This window comes from Micromesistius poutassou (assembly GCF_964030765.1).
Source record: "Micromesistius poutassou genome assembly, chromosome: 21".
Classification (NCBI taxonomy): Eukaryota; Metazoa; Chordata; class Actinopteri; order Gadiformes; family Gadidae; genus Micromesistius; species Micromesistius poutassou.
In genome coordinates, this window is record NC_140291.1 from 12,528,023 (window position 1) to 12,544,006 (window position 15,984).

At 42.4% G+C, this 15,984-nt stretch overlaps 1 protein-coding gene across 1 annotated transcript in view; it reads right to left on the reverse strand.

Annotated features, from left to right (window-relative positions):
- LOC311366842 (protocadherin-15-like) overlaps window positions 1-15,984 on the reverse strand; it is a gene marked incomplete at both ends in the record, with an annotated part of 114,184 nt that overhangs the window by 17,299 nt on the left and 80,901 nt on the right. Inside the window, one exon of the mRNA XM_084485609.1 lies at window positions 14,754-14,866. Within this exon, the coding sequence (XP_084341735.1) occupies window positions 14,754-14,866 (113 nt within the window). The remainder of the gene's footprint in view (window positions 1-14,753; window positions 14,867-15,984) is intronic.

Below are 15,984 nucleotides of genomic sequence, written 5' to 3' on the forward strand. Positions count from 1 at the left end.
GTCCGGAAAATTGTTTGGTAACGTCTAAAAATGTGTGTGTCTGTGAGTAAGATAATACTCCTCTCCAGTTGAAGGAGTTTTGGACAGCCTGAATGACACAGCCTCTTCTTCCCAAGCAGAGGGTCACAACAAACCAAGCAGTTTTGCAAGTTTTGTCGTGTTTTGCTAGTCAGCCTCGACAAGCTCGCCGGCTTCATATAGCCTTTCAATGACCTCTCGAGTCAAGGGGTTCTTGTGAATTGCTGGACGAAGAATTCAACTGTTGGAGTTTTCAAAAAGGAGTTTAGGGCCTTGTTCGCCTTGGTAAACTCTGGGCCACCGATGATGGAAAACGGTTTGTTCTGCTCATCATGTAGAAAGTGGTCAATGGCTGAACGGATGGAGGTCAAACTCATCTAGCTGTAGTATCTGCCGTCGTGCTTCCTCGCTGACAGGAAAAATGTCCAATTTGTCTTTTTCCATGTCTTCAATGGTATTGTTAAATTCATCTTGCTGGAGAAACCACTCTAAAACAGAAGTCAATGGATTGAACACTTCGCGTAAACGGCGACTTTATTTTGTAAACAAGACAACAAAATGTCACAATTTCATTGTTTTACTTGCTGTTTTATAAATAATAAGCTAATTTTACCTTGAAAAACGAAGACCATATTGTGTTGCTCTTTTTGTGCGTTTTTAGGGATAGCATATTGTTGAATTTCTTGTATTCTTTCCTCTGAAACACTTTTAAAGCGGGACATTTTGCGAAGAAAACAATATAAAGTTAAGTAGTTAATAAAGTTTGAGATCTAAATCATGGGATATTGCCCAATATCCCGAGATAGCTAGCCAATCAAATTGCGCCATCTTAGGAGGTTCAAGTGTAGCAAATACTAAATTGTAAAAGTGCAAAATATAATAGCCCAGCATAAGGGGAGAGAACCTACCTACAGCTAGTGTATAGAACATCCTACACAGTACACGGCCGATTACACAGTACATACTAAATAGCACATATGAGCTCCACACACAGAGAAGGGTTGGATCCCAGATTCAAACTCCTCACGCTGGTTCCTTCATTTGGTGCATACTCGATTCGCTTTCTGCTTTTACATGTTTTTTTGGTACCTTGTTTTTTTCTTCTTTCCACAATTTGGTTGTTAATTTTTTTAAGCTGAATGAGCGTGTGGTTCTACACGGTAATTAAGTTGCACTAAATATTAACGAGTAATTCCACAGCAGTGTCAACGTTAATGGATGCATTGCACCACACTGCGCCATTAGAAGACATTAAACAGCTCTTAGGGCCCACTATCCCTGCTCCATACTTACCCTCCCTCCCCACCCCTTTCTCTTCTTTATTCCCTTCTTCCTTGCCTTCTCTTTATTTAATTTTTTCTCTGTCTCTTGTACTCATTGCCCCTCTCACCCTCTCCAATCGTTACCTATATCTCCCTCTCTCTCCCCCCTCCCTCACTCTTACTGAGGCACAGGCCTTCTGAGAAGTAGGACTGAAGATTGCAATTTGAGCACTAATGAAAACCCACACACATCCAAAAGACGTTGGACATGGAAGAGAGAGAGAGAGAGAGAGAGAGAGAGAGAGAGAGAGAGAGAGAGAGTAATAAAGTAATAAAAAGCTTAGTGGGAAGTGGGAAGGTGAAAGTAGAAGAATATTTGAGAGTTAGCAGGAGAATAAGAAAAGATGAACAGTCTCTGCCTCTGTCCCTATTAATCTTATGGAACCAGATGAGGAAGAGCACACTGATAACATATTTGAGATAATGAAGCATGTTTGGAGATGGTCAAAATCTCTTGCTCTAGCTCTCTCTCTCATTTTTTTTAAATCTTTCATTGCATCTTTCTTTCTTTTTTTCAGCCGTTGTGCACCTGCAATGTGTGCACCATCACAAACATGAACCCACATTGATGCACACATGTGCACACATATAAACATCAGTGGCAGCTGCTGGTCTTTCAAAGAGGGGAAGCTCATTTTCAGCCTACATCATATAAATTGTCAATTAATTTATATGTAAATTCTGCTCTCTGTTCCTCTTCAAGGAAATGCTCTGTGACCCTGTCATAACAACTAGCTTTCTTTTCCAGTGACTTGACCATTGTCTTCTCAATGGGCCATGGCCCATTGTGTTGTCCTGCAAGTCCTGATCTGAATAGAGGACTTGAAGTTCAGAGCTCAATCTCCCTGAATCAAAGTGATGGCCAACTACCGAGCCGATATTAAACTCGAAAAAGGAAAAGTGGGAATTCTGTTAAACTGAATCAAGGAATTGTGTGTATGTGTATGAAATGTAGGATGAAAATTGTCTAGCAATTTCGCCATGCAAATATCAAGAAATAGGTTGCAGTTTGTCTTTCGACTCACTTACAAAATCCGCAATGGGACTGAGGACTAAAGAGAGCTCCGGCGATGTTTTATAGTTCAAAGTCAATCAAACAGCAATTCAGTTTTGCAGACCCTCCAATCATCACTCAGAAGCCCAGCGTCCAGGCCAGCCCACTCCTCCATTCAACCCAGAGATGCTGAGCGTCCGTGGGAGAGACATAATCGCAGCATTATCCAATGACCATCAACTTTCGACGCACTAAAAAAAGCCTCCATTGAAGTCAATGGACGCTGAGCTTCAACAGGCAAATGCACTGTGACTCTACGGGAGTGTATGAAAAGGAAATCGAGTCAGTCGACCTGCGATAAGCAGCTGATTCTGAACGGACTCGTCTTCGAGATGGACGTGTTCTAACACATTTTTAGTCAATGAAACGTTAACATAACTATATATATTCGACCATTTTTTTTTTAATTTTAGGGGAAGCCAAGCTTCCCTTGCAGTTTTAGAGAAATCGCCACTGGAACACATACAAATACATGCAGGCTACAGTTAGCAATATGGGTTATTTGAATATGGTTAAGTGTCCTTGTCCATACTTGCATCTGAGTTTAGTAGCTCATAATAACCCATTAGATCCAAAATGTTTCTAAACATCAAAGCTTTGTTTAGAATCCAGAATTTACAAGATCAAAGATTGGCACTACTGTGGTCTGTCTGGCCTCATTACGGCGGTATAACCAAATCATACATGGCACACTTCCGCTCGTATCCCTCTGTGACGATATCAGGACTGTAGCTTTAGTGTGCTTATGGTATAGGAGTGTTTATGTCAGCTGTGCCAGAGGGGAGACACGGTGGGTACTGACGGTGAGGGGGGGGGGGGGGGGGCTCAGCAGGTAGAGCGGCTTGGCTGGTAACCGGAAAGTTGCTAGTTTGATCCCAGTCACCTCCTAGCTTAGTGTCGAGGTGTCCCTGAGTGAGACACCTCACCCTAATCGCTCCCGACGAGCTGGCTATCGCCTTACATGGTTGACAGCGCCGTCTGCGTGTGGTGAGCTGCTCTCATGCCATGACTGTCTAGCGGTGAGTACCTAACACCTCTAGACAGGTAAGATCGCACTCAACCAGGGAAGTGACAAGAAGCGGATATTACTTTTTTGTTTATTTGTTTATTTATTTGTTTATTTTTGTTTGTTTAGTTTATTTGAACGTTTTTTCTTTTTGAACAAACAACTCACACTAACACTTTCACACAATAACATGTGGCGCTTTTACCTTTTCATTTATTCATCTTTTAGCCGTCGACGGGTCTGTCGGCCAATCAGATCGCGGTTATGCAAATACACTAGTGTGCCGCTACTTGGACTCCTTGTGGCTTCTCGTCCAATGAAATGGTCTTTGTGATACAACCCACCGTGGAAATGTCAAAAAGCCGGCCGGCAGCGGAGGATTTAAGAATGGATTTAAGAATTGGGCGATTGCTGTGGCACACGTACAGGGGCAACACTGTCCGGGGGTTGAATTGTGGGTAAAACACGGCGGGAATGCGTTAATGCTTTAAAAAATTGATCGCCGTTAATTCCAGAATTTAATCATCTCGCGTTAACGCGTTGATTTTGACAGCCCTAATTAAAACCCTTCCATAAGTTCAGTTATACGTATATGAAACAAATCCATTTATACATTAAAACCATCTTGTTCATTCTGGTTCTTTAAACCTGGTAAATATTATCCTGCAGAACATTCATGAACATGAAATATAAAAGCGGTACACACACACACACACACACACACACACACACACACACACAATCACACACACACACACACACACACACACACACACACACACTAAATAAAGAAAAGCACAGAAAAATATCAATGTGAATAAATAAATCAACCAAATCATAGAGCAGGCGCCAGGCCCCTGTGTCTAGCTAGCCGCTCGACTAGTAGGTCCAAGGAAAAACACACACACACACACACACACGCACACACGCACACACGCACACAGGAATGGACAGGAATGGCTGTGGTACATGTGTGACAAAACAAATTGCAATCACAAAGGAACAAGCTTTATTTATGAGGTTGCTTGGAGAGAGAGAGAGAGAGAGAGAGAGAGAGAGAGAGAGAGAGAGAGAGAGAGAGCGAGAGAGAGAGAGAGAGAGAGAGGATTTATGGAAAGAGTGATTTTTTTGGTTTGACAAGAACTAACAAGGGGTGTGCAGCATAGATGGTGTTAAAGTTTAATGGAGTGGGTGAGTGTTATTGATGGTGGCAAGGAGAGATGGTTCAAGATGGAGAGAGAGAGGGAGAGGGAGATGAGAGTGGAAGGAGGTGAGATGAGGTTAGATGAGGTGAGATGTTGATGAAGAACAGAATAAACAAATATCAAGAAGAAGAAATCATAATGTAAAAGAATATGAATAACAAAACAATGTGGGAAGCAAGATAATGTTGACAGGTAGACAGACAGACAGACAGATAGACAGACAGATAGCCAAGTGGACAGACGGACACACAGACATAGAGACATGAGACACTTTTACTTTGAAAACCCACTGAGACATCGACAGAGAAGCAAATCAGCAGGCAGGCCGTGGAAGAACTAAAGACACAGAAGATAGACAAGCACACCCGCTGATGGACACAACTGAAGGAGAGAGAGAGGGCCAAATGGATGAGGAGAGCAAAGGACAGATTGATTGACTATTATTTAAACCCACGGTGAGCAGGGAGGCTGTTGGCAAAACATGTTTCATGTCAATGAGGGAAAGAGACCAATTAAAAACAAACACTCATGACCCTCAAGAAAGTCAAATTATTGGGTTAGTCCAAACTATGATTGGATTATTAAGATGCATGTATACACCTTAGTCGAGCTAAAATCGAATCGAATTGGGTTACTCGAATTAAGACCCCTAGATTATTCGACTGTTAGTCGCATTAAAGCGCAATTCCGGTATTTTGAACATTAAGCCCCCTTTCTGGTTTGTCTAGGATGAAATAGAGTGGTTGACACCGAAATTTTGACTATTGGTCCTGTCTCGGGGATTTGGCTGGATTTCGCCCCTGCCTGCTTCAGAATGGCTGGCTATGGGCATTCACAAACCTTTTCCTTAAAACAACCCTAAATGTTTGTTTTCAGAAATGTGCAACTCACCGAGTGGTTAGTGCTGTTCGTTGATGTTCCAAATCAAGTATCGTAGCGAAATACAGCTTCTGTCGTGTTTTATTTGGCATTTTGTAAATCCATTGATTTCTGTTGGAAGACTCATTGCACGTTGACCGGAAACGGAAAGAGGGGCTGGTTGTAGTCTTTTTGCTCGGTTCTATCCCTACTGTTGATGCGGAGAACCGAGTGAAAAGACTACAACCAAACATAAACAGCCCCATTTCCATTTCCGGTTCCGGTCCGGTTTCTGTTTCAATGCTCCGGCGGGAGAAAGATGTTTTCAGTAGACAGCTGTCAATTCACTTCGGGTCCATGTCATTTCTCATACACTCCATTGTTCCGACCTCTCAATAACCTGAAAAATTCCCATTAGTCCTACACTCCATTAGTCCAACGTCCCTTTATTTCGAAAAAAATAAACCCTCCGCTCTGACATCCCATTGTTCCGAACAGCTTTTGGATCACCTATGCCGCAGAGCCCGTATACGACAACAATCCCTTTCTCCTGCATGTTCGATTCAATCTGGACTTCAGAGAGTCAAAGCCAAAGTTCCTTTCCCCCAATTCCTTCTCCCCCACTAGGCGTCTTTACTTGTTGTGGAAGTACCAGAGAGTCGGAGACCCCATGCAGTCTTTAAGATTCATAATATCAGAGACTATCCCTGTCGGTTTGGCCGCGGCGCAATGAATGAATAAAGATTGTAAACACAGAAGAAAAAAACATTTATTTTGAGGTGACATGGACCCAAAGTGAAGTGACAGCTGTCTACTGAAAACATCTTTCTCGAATGCCGCCTGAGTTTGTTGTTGCTGGTGACGTAAAGAGGTCAGCCAGTGGCTCTACTACCACTAGTTGAAATGGGTACAGTGCCACCTATCGTACCAGCACACACAGACACACACACACACACACACACACACACACACACACACACACACACACACTTTTTCAGAGGAGGAGGAGAAAAGCACAACATGGACCATTGTTGCTCCTTCTGTTAGCAAGCGTTAACCAAACCGCTGTACCTAACTGTAATGTTCAACTGTAATGTGTGTGTATGAATGTGTATGCTTGTGTGTGTGTATGTGTATGTGCATGCGTATGTGTATTTGTGGATGTGTGTGCTTGTGTGTGCACGTGTGTGCGAGTGTGTGTGTCTGTGTGTGTTGGTGTGATGTATTATCATTTCTGTGTCACACTCTAGCAAGACTGAGAAATAAAGAGTAATTGTGGTTGAGTTGTAAACAGAGCAGAGCAGGAAAAGAGTGGAGGCGCTCCACCATTGAGAAGTGTTGCATTTCAAACAGCTCTGATTGATAGGCAATATTCCCCTTAGCAATCACAGATAATATTGCCCTAATTGGTTGGAATTTGCCGGGAGCCGTCTGAAATCTCATTAAGAGCCAGGCGCAGTTAACTCTAAGCAGAAACTCTCAAAGTGCATTGCATTCCCTTACAGCTGATGGACGGCATTTCTTAAACACTCCACTCAAATGAAAACTCTTTGATCTTTACTACATCACCCTAAAACAGGTTGAGTTGAGCGTTAAAGCCTAACCCATTGACACTAGCATTGACACTAACCATTGACGCTAGCAGACATCTCAGATTCTCTTCCATTTTGCACAAAAAATTTAAAAAACATGTATAGTTTCATAAGACTTAATAAGATACATTTCTTATTTTAAAAATATCATTTGGAGTCAAAGTAGAGTGAGATAAAAATGAGAAAAAAATAGAAAAATATAACCATCTTGTTTAAATTATGTAACATACACACACAGAGAGAAACAGACTTACTCAAACATAGTAATTCAAATGGCAACCTGGGCCTGGCGGGGTGGAGGGAAATGATTTTCATCGTGAGATTTAAACATCTAAACACCTAAACCATAACTTTATTAAAATACGTGTTCAAAAATATTCTTGTGTGTGTTTTTGTGTGTGTGTGTGTGTGTGTGTGTGTGTGTAAACTAAGATGAATGCACCAGCAAGGTTTTGATTCATACGTCACTTCATACGTCACCTCCCTCTGTTTCCACTCCCCTCCTGTTAACATCACTCTCCCTGTTTCATCATTGTGATTTAAACTGCTCCTCCCATCATCCCTTTCTCTGGCCCTCTCACTCATGCCTCTCTCTATCTCACAACTCTCCTCTCCCTCTGTGTATTATGTTCCTCTTCCTCACATCCCTCCGTCTCTTTCACCGCTCTTGCTCATCTGATTCTATCTCTCACTTTATCTTTATGTCTGTCACTGTGTTTTCTATTTTTCCATCTCTCGTTCCTTCCTTCCCCTGCCCACTCTTTCCCCTCCATCTATTGGTCTATCTTGGTTTTTATCTCTCCTTTTGCTCATCTTGGTTTTTATCTCTCCTTTTGCTCATCTTGGTTTTTATCTCTCCTTTTGCTCATCTCTCTCTCTCTCTCTCTCTCTCTCTCTCTCTCTCTCTCTCTCTCTATATATATATATATATGTACTTCTCTTTCTCTGTAATAAAATAAAATAAATACATTTTTATAAATAATATACATTTCAGTACAACCTTGAATTCAAACAGTGATTCTGGTGCTCTGCGGCAGTAGAGGACTGATCGATTGTAAAGCGTGGAAACCTGTATCATTTTGAAGTGAACTATTACTAGATTCGGTTTTGCTGCTCAGATTAAAAGAAAGAAAAAAAGGCGTACTAATGCAAAATAGCAAATCTTCCTGAATAAGTGATTTTACGCCTGTCCTTTGTGCCCATTCCTAGAAGGTATGTTAATCAGGTCTTGACATTAAGCTTTTTAAGCCACTTGCCCAATAGCAAAACATACTTGTCCAAAATGGAAAATGTAGGCCTATCAAGAAAATGTATTAAACCAAAAAGTAATTGTTGAATTATAATAATTTATTTAAATACAAAACATAACAATTATGGCTGCGAAGCTGTCAAACCAGCTAGCCCTACAGAAGAAGATACTACAGCAATCAGAATGACAAAATAATTGTTAATAGATTTTTGGTGAATATTAACTATTAATTGCATCCTGTTTCGCTATAATGCAACAGCAAAACGTCACCTGTAGTAAATATAAGCCCACCATTGGCAAGTAGAACAGCAATCAGAATAAAAAAATTATTGATTTGTGGTGATTTCTTTCCTGAAACAATTCCATGGTAAAGTCTACGCCACCAGTCTGTGGGGTTTCATTTGTAGACACTCCCTAAAACAGAGCAGCCGCAACGTAGATTTAAGTGTTGTTCTCGCACAGATATCGATAGCAACAACTAATGTCGTCGTGATTTTTGTCGATACGGTGTCCGAAACTGTCCTCACACACTACACCCGTAATGTAGTGAAATTGTGTTGATGAATCCGATTGGGGGTAGTCAAAATTTGCAATCGGTTAACTTTTATCCGCTGTCATGACGGACCCACGGAAACTTCTCCGTCCAACTTATTAAGAAGTTCCTTTGCCTTTTTGTTTCATATCCTGGCGGCGTCTCATTTTCAGGTGTTTATTTTTATCTTTTATTTATTTCCGTTACATTTACCTGGCACTTTCTCGGGGTAGAAGGTTGTGAAAACACGAGTTACTGGTTGCCTGGAACGCACCATTATTGTCCTGTGTTTTACCGAAAACCAACGCACAGCACTGTAGAAAGCTCTGCTTCCGCGATATAGGAGGACGTTTATTTTGTAGGCATATTTAGTGTATTTAAAAAAAAAAAAAATCACTTGCCCGAACCGGCAACTACATGTCACATTTTAGTTACCCGATCACAGAGCTCACCTGCCCCGGGCAAGCGGGCAACCGTTAAGGTCGAGGCCTATCATCACACATATGTGAGCATTTTGAGAGGGCCACCTTAGTGTTCAAAGGCAGAGATTCCTGATAAACGTGCTTATGACAGCTCAGAAAGACATTCGGTTGCACTTTAGAATAACTGCAACTCTGAAGCATTAATAAAGTAGAAGGAAATAGTGAATTAATTTATAGTCATTTATAAATGCTTAGTAAGTCATAGTCCTCACATAAGATGAGCTCATTCAAAAGTCTTCACTACTGCTTTATAACTACCTCATGTCAATCACTTGACATGTAATTTACAAATACTTAGAAAGGCAACGATTTTGAATGAGCTCAATTTAGATAACCTCATACAAAATGCTAAACTGATGCTTTCAAACTACCAGAACTAATCATAAATGGCAATGGCATTATTAAGGGTTTATAAAGCATTATTAACACATTGTAAATAGTTTGTAAATCATTAATTTATGCTTTATAATTAATATTTTAAACAATTATAAATAAACTCAACTATAAATAAATGCAGAATTCACTTTTTACTACTGCTTTATTATTGTTCATAAGTTGCAATTATTCTTAAGTGCTACAATACATTTGATCAATAGGTCATTCTTAAATGACCTCCTCATTCTAAAATATATAGTAATCATTCATCCACTTTGTGTACTTGTCAGCTGACATGAGTCTCCACAGTGATGTTCCACACAGTCTCCCAGGCTGTCTGTTATCTGTGTGTAAAATCAGTAAGATGAGGATTTGCAGTTTAATCAACTTCAACGCCCACTAATTAATACCTGTGTTTTACATCATTTACTTCATCAATTAACCAGACGCTCCTGATGAAAACATCTCAGGCCCAAAGTGAAACCAACTTTTGACAAATCCCCTGTTTGGTCTCTTCTGTCTGAATCAATACTGGTAATTCGTCTCACACACCCCCTCACAGAGGACTGCAGAGGAAATCATTTACACGCATTAGCCTATGCTTAAAACCCACCACCACCCCCACCACTGGCAGCCATGCTCTTGTGTGCTGCTGAAGTCTGGGTAATTCATTTCAAACCACCATGCAGACATCGCCATGTTATTGCAACTCCTACTAATTAATGAGTAGTTTATACTCTTGAAAAACACTCTCTCTCACTCACACACACACACACACACACACACACACACACACACACACACACACACACACACACACACACACACACACACACACGTTAAAGTGTCACGCAAACAGTGTCATTGTTTCCTCTCTCTATATATAAATCACCCTTTCTATCTCACTCTCCCTCGATCCATCTATATCCATCATTGTCTCTTTCCCATTGCCTATGCCATTAACCAAAAATAACAAAAAAATAATCAATTAAATAATAAAAATAAGGAATACATTTGGGTTCCTATGGATTTCGTAGGATCCCTAAATAAAGCTGCATATCACACACACCAGTAGATACTATGTTCCAAGATATTTTCTTCATGAATGAAAACACGCACACTCACACACTTGCACTTTGATTCCTTAGGTCCTTAGGTTCTCCCCAGGTATGCTTTCCCTGATTAGCTGACTGGACACCGGGGGTGGGTTATGTCAGGCATGAAACTATCCAATAACCGGTAGCCATTATCTAGCCTTACATCTCTGTTCCTGTCCCAACCTATCCTGGCCTTGCCCCTCTTTTCATTGGATGATGAAAAGTGGCCAGTTTGACTTTAGTGCTCTGCCGTTGCACTTTTCCCTCAACGACCACTCTTTTATAGAATTCATCATGTTAATTATATGCAGTTTGAAGTTAATCCACATTTCGTTGATGTGCATTTTCTTTCATAATAAATTTTTTCGAAGCACTACTTTTTGAAGATTTTTTAATTTTTTTTTAATGTTCACTCTCACTCAATTAAATGTGTGTTGTCAGTCTCTGTCTCGCTCTTTCCCTCTCTCTCTCTCTCCTGCAGTGTAGAATCGTCTTCTCCGTTTGGGGGCAGCACCTTCTTCACAGCTAAGTGGATGCTGGTGCGCTTAGGTGTACGTAGGCTATGTAGGCTACATCTATACTGTACCTTAATCTGTTTTACCCACTGTGTTCATTAACTACTACACATAATACTTCAAAATACTATTCATTTTCCTATGTGGACCAAGACACTGTCGGATCTCATATCCTCAATATTTATTTATTGACATAATTATAAAACCTAACTTACCACCAGACAACTGCGTGGACCTCAATGACAAGTCAATTTTCCCATTCGCACAATCAGTTTCTTTGTCATGTCCCACAGTTTCTTTGTCATGTCCCACAAGTGCAAACAGACACACATCCACTTTCTCACGGCAAAAAACGCGTCCGTCCACCACCCCCCGTCAACAATCCCGATCGCCCCCCCGACAGTCAATTGCATATGCATTATGTATATATATGCAATATGCATTACAAGATTCTACAGAATCTCACTCCAGCAAAAACCCAAAAGTTGGCAGCCCTGTGATGGGTATCAACTTGAAGGGCGGCATTAGCTAAGCAGGTAGAGCGGGTTGACTGGCAACCAGAAGGTTGCTAGTTCAATCCCTGGCTCCTCCTAGCTGAGTGTTGAGGTGTCCTTGAACAAGACGCCTCACCCTGAATGCTCTCGACAAGCTGGCTGCCACCCTGCGTGGTTGACTCCGTCGTCGGTGTGTGAATGTGTGGATGAATGGTTGTAAGTCGCTTTGGATAAAAGCATCAGCAAAATCCCCTAACTGTAAATGTACATTTAACTGCTACACAACTACAAAATATGTAGTTAAGTGTAACATCGTACACCTTTCACAAAGTTTCACTATGCTACATCTAAACAAAACGTATTGGCTCTACTTGACATTTAAGAAGTGACCATTTAGAATGAGTATTTCATAATCAGCGTCACTTGGATTCTCCCTGCGTCTGTACAAACATAAGCAAGTTCAATTGTGGCTGTGGTTTACTAAATGAGTAAATGAGGGGGTGATTGCGTTTTTTCTTTAAAGGTCCCATGGCATGAAAATTTCACTTTATGAGGTTTTCTAACATTAAGTTGAGTTCCCCTAGCCTCCCTATGGTCCCCCAGTAGCTAAAAATTGCGTTAGGTGTAAACCGAGAAGTAGCTATCTTGCTCCGTCTTTGAAAAAAGGATCACTGAAATGCTTCGATTTGGCTTCCGGCCCCATATGTCGTCATATGGGGTCAGGTTACCTCCCCTTTCTCTGCTTGGCCCGCCCAGAGAATTTGGCCCGCCAATGAGACAATGAGCTAGGACCGTGCGAGTGCCACATGTGTGTGTGTGTGTGAATACACACACTGTAACGCAAGTGTTCTTTGTTATTTGGATAACCGTTCTGCTGTTGGTGTTATGGTGCACAACACGCAACACTAACGCAAGCTTGCATAAAGCTCCCATTTGGTGAAAAGACTAGACTGCGTCGGGTTGGTTGAGAAGGAATTGGGAACCGCGAAATGGAGGAGAAGGGGATTGTTGCCCAGGATTGTCCGTCTGAGCCCCGCTGTAGCGGGCAGCGGGGCTGGGCGGGCAGCCCCCGGGGGCGGCCAGCGGGCAGCGGGCAGTGGGGCTCAGACGTACAATCCTGGGCAACAATCCTTTTCTCCTCCATGTCGCGGTTCCCAATTCCTTCTCAACCAACCCGACGCAGACAACCCCGGGCAACAATCGCGGGCAACAATCCCCTTCTCCTCCATTTCGCGGTTCAGTCTGTACTTAATATTGATGTGGAAGTGGAAGAACCAGAGGCGTCTGAGAACCTGACGCAGTCGTTTGAGATTCATAATATCATTCGGGGGCGCAAACAGTTTTTGACCATGATAATATATATTATATTATATAGATATATAAATATAATATGATATTATTTAGATATAGAGCTCCAGGACTCCCGCCGGAGCACCCAGAGTGTTCAGTGTTCCACTGTAAACACTAGCGCATGGTACCGTGGCCGCAAGCTGCTCAGGGCCACACCCCCACCCTCCACCTTGACCCGCCTCTAAAAACGGCACGATTGTGGAGAGCTCATTGTGGGACTGGCTCGTAGTGGTAACTCTGCACCAAGGCTGAATTTCTTGAACATCTTCAAGTACTGTAGGCTATTTGGGGCCCACTAACACCTATATTAAAGCATCCATAAAAGAGCATGCCATGGGACCTTTAAACACTGGTATGACAAGCTGCCATCCATTGTTTGCCATCATTAAGCTAGTTTAATGCTAGTCTAAGTTCCTGAATCACTAAAAAGCTGTTATATAGCCTGCTGTGTCTCACCGTTCAGATATTTCCTCCACAAAAGCGCAACTTGATACAAGGACTAAATATACACTGCATTTTTATCTTAGAACTTAGTTTGGAGTGTATTATTATAGTTTTTTCTGGAGCATTGCCCAGACAAGATATCTGGCAGATGTCTGGCAACCATATGGTACACCATTCATCATCTACAGCATGGCATACACAACATGAACATGCATCATACAGTCAAAAATACATTTGTCGGGGTGTGTGCATGTGTGTGTTACTAAAATTATGTATGTCTGTGTGTCAGTAGGTGCGTTTCCATCAGCTGTTTAGATGCGCATCTAGATGTATCGCATCGGAAAATGATGATGGAAACGCCGTGATTCGCATTAAAATCCCCTGATTCGCACAAACTGAAATACGCTCGCTATGGCCGGGTTTTGGTTGATTCGAATGGGATGGAAACAGCTGTATACGAATCAAGTGTGACGTAGCGCACTTTCACCCCGACTGCTTCCGGTGTTTGCGGGTCACTCAGAAGACAACAACATGGCGGATAGCTCAAGATTTCTGTGGACGGAGGATGAGGTTATAAGTTTGTTAAGACTGGTAAAAGAAAAAAACATCATAGCGATAAGCGCCGTAAGATCGAGCACCACTTGAGCGAGTGTAATTAATGACTGAAGTCCTCTCTCCATTGTAAAACATCAAAACACCACATCAAAACACCGGCAGGAAGACGACGGAATGTTTACAGGCTGGTTGCCATGCCAACCCGCGGAAAATCTCGCGTGACTTAGAAAACTCGCGCGAATTTGTAGTTTTCACCAAAGTCCGTTCTTTTGATGGAAACACACATGATTCGAATTTCTTTTAATGCGCATTGCCCAGTAATGCGAATCACTTTGGATGGAAACATGGCTAGTGTTTGTGAGTGTCTGTGCACGTGTATCTGTGTGTGTGTCTCTGCGAGTGTGTGTGTCGGTGTCTGTCTGTCTGTCTGTCTGTCTGTCTGTCTGTCTGTCTGTCTGTCTGTCTGTCTGTCTGTCTGTCTGTCTGTCTATGCGTGCGTGTGTGTGTGTGTGTGCGCGTTTGTCTGTGTGCATATGTGTGTGGATCTGTGCGTGCACGTGTGCATGCGTGCGTGTGTGTGCGTTCATGCATCTGTGTGTGTGTACCTGTACTCTTCCTGGGTGAAGACTGGGATTGCGGAGGGCTGCAACACCGTCACCTCCACTAGGGTCCTATTCTCCTTTACAGGCTCGCCATCATCATAGGCAACCACCACCAACTGTCAATCAAGCAGCCAATGTGAGCAAACAGATTTAGCAAGCATGTGATACCTTATTTGGTTAACTTGCAAAAATGGCTCCAGGGAAATTGTTACAAACAATCAATAAATTCTCTGCCTGTTTCTGGGAATGAAAGCAATAAATTAACCTCCCAGTAGTCCTCTCAACACGACAAACTCATTAGGGTTACTCACACTTAAATGGGCACTGGGGTATTTTTCAAACTCTTGACAACAAGAACAATTCAAGAAAGCCTCCCTGTGCAATGAAAAAACTTGGTGAAAATGTTCCCCAAAGCAATAAAAAGGTTTCCATGAAGTCTAATAGCTATGTAATAGCTACGAATGGCAGAAGTTTAGCGGTTGGCTTTCTGTTGCCCTGGCGCCAAATAGCCAAATAGACCATCCTTACAGGACAGACATGAACAAAATATACAAAAAGAAAAACAAGACAGGTAGAAAGAATATGCCACGGCCATTGCACTATTGTTATATATACCCTGTGCATATCAACCAGGATGGATCACGATTTTGCTTCAGGGCCGTTGGAATTAAAAACATGATCTCAAACATCATCTCAAACCACAATGGCTCCACAAAGATTGGTTCCCTGAGCTCTAGCCAGAAAGAAACACAAAGAAATAAGTAAGATCTCTGTTTTATTGCTTTTGGACGCATTCTCCCGATCAAATTGGCATTTCTCAATCAAAAATGATCCACATTGAAATTTGTGGCAAAACACCCTATTGTACATGATCAGCCTTGGGGTCAGGGCCTTGGGGTCACGACCTTTGGGTCAGGGCCTTGGGGTCAGGGCCTTGGGGTCAGGGCCTTGGGGTCAGGACCTAGGGGTCAGGGCCTGAGGGTCAGGACCTTTGGGTCAGGACCTCAGGGTCAGGGCCTTGGGGTCAGGGCCTTGGGGTCAGGACCTAGGGGCCAGGGCCTTGGGGTCAGGGCCTTGGGGTCAGGACCTAGGGGCCAGGGCCTTGGGGTCAGGGCCTTGGGGTCAGGGCCTGGAGGTCAGGGCCTTGGGGTCAGGACCTTGAGGTCAGGACCTCGGTCGGTTCATAGGGTGAAGATATCTGATGATCATCTAATTATGACAGCAACACAATGAT